At 47.7% G+C, this 5000-nt stretch overlaps 2 protein-coding genes across 12 annotated transcripts in view; both read right to left on the reverse strand.

The window, feature by feature from the left end:
* Positions 1–5000, reverse strand: part of LOC123753885 (protein turtle) — a 418196-nt gene that overhangs the window by 143170 nt on the left and 270026 nt on the right. The gene's annotated exons all lie outside the window — the stretch shown is intronic.
* Positions 4673–5000, reverse strand: part of LOC138355677 (uncharacterized) — a 6218-nt gene continuing 5890 nt past the window's right edge. Inside the window, exon 3 of the mRNA XM_069311003.1 lies at positions 4673–5000. This exon is cut by the window's right edge and continues 707 nt beyond it. Coding sequence (XP_069167104.1) covers positions 4673–5000 — 328 coding nt within the window.

Here is a 5000-nt window from a genome sequence, read left to right on the forward strand (position 1 = left end):
CCTGTACTCTCCAATTGTTGTTAATTGGACCTGTACTCCAAGAAAGTACAGAATTTCATAACAAGTCTTGTTCCGGAACTGTTGACCATGCCTGCACACGAACACACACACACACACACACACACACACACACACACACACACACACACACACACACACACACACACACACACACACACACACACACACACACACACGCACACACACACACACACACGCACACACACACACACACACTACAACAAGGGGAGACCACAGATGGAAGCTTGAGACTCAGATGCATCATAGAGATGTTAGAAAGTTTTCTTTCAGCATAAAGGTAGTGAGTAAATGAAATGACCTACAGGAGCAGATTGCAGAGGCTAACTCCATTCATAACTTTAAAAGCAAGTATGATAGAGCAATAGATAGAAAAGCGGTGTCCAAGATCTAAAGCTCGATCCTGCAGGCACAAATAGATGAGTACACACACACACACACCCAATACCAGTCACAACTCAAGTTACACCAATGGCAAGAACGAAGTCACTCGCGTGTAGGCGTTTGTCTCACAAATGGAACTCCCCCAAACAAACAATCATGCCTTCATTTCGTCTCATACCGGAGAAACCAATTTCATTTTTCCTCCACTGAAAACATGTGAGCCTTCAAACCCCCTAGCACGGGGCACTGAGAAGCGGAGGAGGTGGTAAGGGAGCTGGGAGGGGTGAGGTACCAGGTAGGGGTGAGGTACTGGGGAGGGGTGAAACAGCAGAGAGGGACAAGGAATGAGGGAGGCATGAGGCAGTGGGTATCCGGTAACTCCAGCTGAATCTTATCAAGTTCTAACTTGAAAGTTAACTTGGCAGAAAGAAATGTCAGCTTCCAGTGACAATTCTTATATTTGTCGTCATTATAGTGTTCATGATTGGACCCGACACTCCACGATATTCATGTGTGTATATATATATATATATATATATATATATATATATATATATATATATATATATATATATATATATATATATATATATATATATATATATAACACTCGTTGTCATTCAGATAAATAAAGTTTGAAAAAATAAAGTCATAAAATTATGAGGTGAAAGCACTAAGCCAATTTGGCCATAAAGCACATTTAAAGGATATGAGGAGAGGATAGAAGCTAGGATAGGAGAACTGGGTACCCAATTACTTGGTGCCATCGGGGATCGAACACCGGTCTCCAAGAAGCGAGATCGTCGCTGTACAGACTGATCCAAGTCAAGTGAAGGTAATTGTCAGTAGAAAGTGCTAAACCACTTCGACTATGAAATACTTGTAAGGGTTATGAGGACAAGAATTTAGGACAGAACGAAGGATATGAATGGTGCCCATAACAACCACTTGGACGGTCGGGGATTGAACGCCGACCTGCAAGATGCGAGATCGGTCCAAGTGGATACAATCTGAGTACTTCCTTGCAATTCAAATACAGTTCCTCACTGCTTCACTGCAGTGAAGTACACACACACACACACACACACACACACACACACACACACACACACACACACACACACACACACACACACACACACACACAACAAACAAAACTCAAGCTGCAACAAACAAGAACAAACAGCCGCAATATGAAACGTAACTACAGGAGTAAGCTTAAATGCTACGATAATTTGGTAAGCTTAATAACAGTAAAGCGAAATAAATCAGGAACATATATTTGACGGTTCAAATTAAAAAAATAATTTCAGTGTGCAGCCGTCATTCAGGTGAACAATATCAGAGTTGCAATCCAACGCGTGATGCATCTCCGTCATAAAACCTGGGGCCATGTGTGGATGACAAGTTAAATGTGACCCCTGTGGGGGCGTCGACCCCCACGGTGACCTGTGGGGGCGTCGACCACCACGGTGACCTGTGGGGGAGCGTTGACCCCTCAGATACACTTAACACTGACCCCCATTGCCACTTCAAGGCTACCTTGATGTTACCTTCAGATGTTTTCGGGGCTTAGCGTCTCCGCGACCCGGTCCTCGACCAGGCCTCCTCGTTGCTGGCCTGGTCAACCAGGCTGTTGGACACAGCTGCTCGCAGCCTGACGTATGAATCACAGCCTGGTTGATCAGGTATCCTTTGGAGGTGTTTGTCAGGTTCTCTCTTGAACACTGTGAGGGGTCGGCCAGTTATGCACCTTATGAGTAGTGGAAGCGTGTTGAACAGTCTCGGGCATCTGATGTTCATAGTTCTCTCTCAGAGTACCTGTTGCACCTCTGCTCTTCAACAGGGGTATTTTGCACATCCTGCCATGCCTTCTGGTCTCATGTGGTGTTATTTCTGTGTGCAGGTTTGGGACCAGCCTCTCTATTATTTTCCACGTGTAAATTATTCTATCTCTCCCGCCTGTGCTCAAGAGAATACAGATTTAGGCTCTTTAGTCGGTTCCAATAGTTTAGATGTTTTACTGAGTGGATTCTAGCAGTAAACGATCTCTGCACGCTCTCCAGGTCAGCAATTTATCCAGCTTTGAAAGGGGCTGTCATTTTGCAGCAGTACTCCGCTCTAGAGAGCACTAGCGTCTTGAAAAGTATCATTATAATAAAGTATAGAGTATTATAAAAGTATCCAGAATGATAAAAGTATCAAGGCAGTATTATATACCACCTGCCTACCTGGTTCTGTGTCGCACCTTGCCCTGCTATAGGCCTCGACTTCACGACTGAATAAAAAGTAAAATATAGTATCCTTAGCTTTTTATGGAGTGAATTAACCTGAAGTTTACCCAGAAAGGGTTCCGGGAATTCGTCTTCTCGACGAGCAGGCCTGGGGGGGGGGGGGCCAGTCTTGTGTTGTAATAACTTGATCCACAAAGCTGTTGCTTGGAGCGACCCGCAGGCCCACACATCCATTACAACCTAGATGGTTTGGCACTCCCTGGCATTCTTCATCTTACATCGACATTCTCAGTTTCTCATATATCTCACAATTTATGGAGAGTGAGTTGTAGTTAACAGTGAAACCATCTATGATCAACAAAGCTGTCTATGCACGCATTCCTTAAACATCCCGAGGTTTCTGTTATTGTCGAATATGTGAAAACTCAAGAACAGCATCTCATCCTAAGAGTATTGACGTCATTACAAGTTAGGGAACTTCCTCAGTAACACCAGCTCAAGCGGGTGCTGCCATCTAGCGGCGGTAAAAACCCACAACAATGCATGGGGGACCCGCCTGTGTAGACGCATCATAAACTCGACCAAAATGATTTTTGAAGAGGCGGGACCAGTTGTGTAACGTAGCTAAAGGGTTAATAACCATCTACCAGGAGAACCCGTGGCACTGATGGTGTTGGGGGGCCAGGAACAGTTGATGGTGTTGATGGTGGGGGGCAGGAACACTCCTGGGTGTTCCTCAACTCTACTAGCTACTCCACAACCTCCCTGGCTACACGCTCTTGCCTACACCACCACACGTTTGGTAACACCACCTCCAGCCTGCCCAGCCTGCACCACCAGCCTGCCCAGCCTGTACCTCCAGCCATCAACACGAACACGGCAGCTCGTCGCCTCGACTTCAATTTCAGAGACAGGCAAGTATTCGTTAGTTCTTTTCATCTCCGTTACCAGGTGTACCCAATTGCATTAACCGAGACACCATCTTTATTCTTGTCTCGCTCTTCCTCCCTCTATTTCTCCCTCACCTTCTCCCTCACCTTCTCCTGCTACCGTCTTCACACCACCACCTCCTCCTCCTTGGTGACTTGGGAGAGCACTGAGTACCACTGACTTACTCGGCGGAAGTATTGGAAACAAGAACAAGTAGAGAGGATACGTGGGCCTCCGGGCCACTCCAAGTAACAGTCTGATGGATTATCACAAGTCAAGGCTGACCAAGTCAAGGCGGACCTCAAGCCGGGCTTGAGGAGTAGAGGAACTCCCTAACCCCCCCCCCACCCCCCGGTATGATAAAGGATTACAGCGACTAATGAATACTCACGACCTATCGGCCAACTTTCCACGATCAAGTATAATTTATGTGAAGATGATATGTGGAGAAACTGGCAAACTTCGACCCCAAGGCGACTGAGGAGGGAAGGAGAAGAAGGAGGAGCGACTGGGAAGAATGCAGGAGCTGGAGGCCAACAACAATACAAGGCAAATTATGTGTTATATTCTTAGCAGATTTCGACCTGGAAAATGCTGTGACCTTATCCTTCCATATCCAGTTGACAGGATGAACTATGCTGCCTTCACCCAAGTGCTTGGTCACACTCATACGTGTCACAGGATGAACTATGCTGCCTTCACCCAAGTGCTTGGTCACACTCATACGTGTCACAGGATGAACTATGCTGCCTTCACCCAAGTGCTTGGTTACACTCATACGTGACTCATACGTCAGGCTGCGAGCAGCCGCGTCCAACAGCCTGGTTGATCAGTCCAGCAACCAGGAGGCCTGGTCGACGACCGGGCCGCGGGGACGCTAAGCCCCGGAAGCACCTCAAGGTAAGGTACACGTAAACCTTGGACTGGCTTCAGTAGAGGCCTCCAGACTTCCTGTGGCTTCAATAAAAATCCGGTTGTGTAACTTTTACCGTCAGGGTGATCCAGCATCTTCGGATGGGATTCTGTTGGTCGCGGGTTCGAGTCACCTCAGAGCTCAAGTTGATTTTCTCATGCTCATCCCAGCCTCACAGCGGGTGCTTCACCTCACACTCCCTACCTTCACAGTCCCGAGCCTCACCTTCACAGTCCCGAGCCTCACCTTCACAGTCCCGAGCCTCACCTTCACACTCCCGAGCCTCACCTTCACAGTCCCGAGCCTCACCTTCACAGTCCCGAGCCTCACCTTCACACTCCCGAGCCTCACCTTCACAGTCCCGAGCCTCACCTTCACACTCCCGAGCCTCACCTTCACACTCCCGAGCCTCACCTTCACACTCCCGAGCCTCACCTTCACAGTCCCGAGCCTCACCTTCACACTCCCGAGCCTCACCTTCACACTCCCGAGCCTCACCT

The sequence above is a fragment of the Procambarus clarkii genome, chromosome 6 (assembly GCF_040958095.1).
Source record: "Procambarus clarkii isolate CNS0578487 chromosome 6, FALCON_Pclarkii_2.0, whole genome shotgun sequence".
Classification (NCBI taxonomy): Eukaryota; Metazoa; Arthropoda; class Malacostraca; order Decapoda; family Cambaridae; genus Procambarus; species Procambarus clarkii.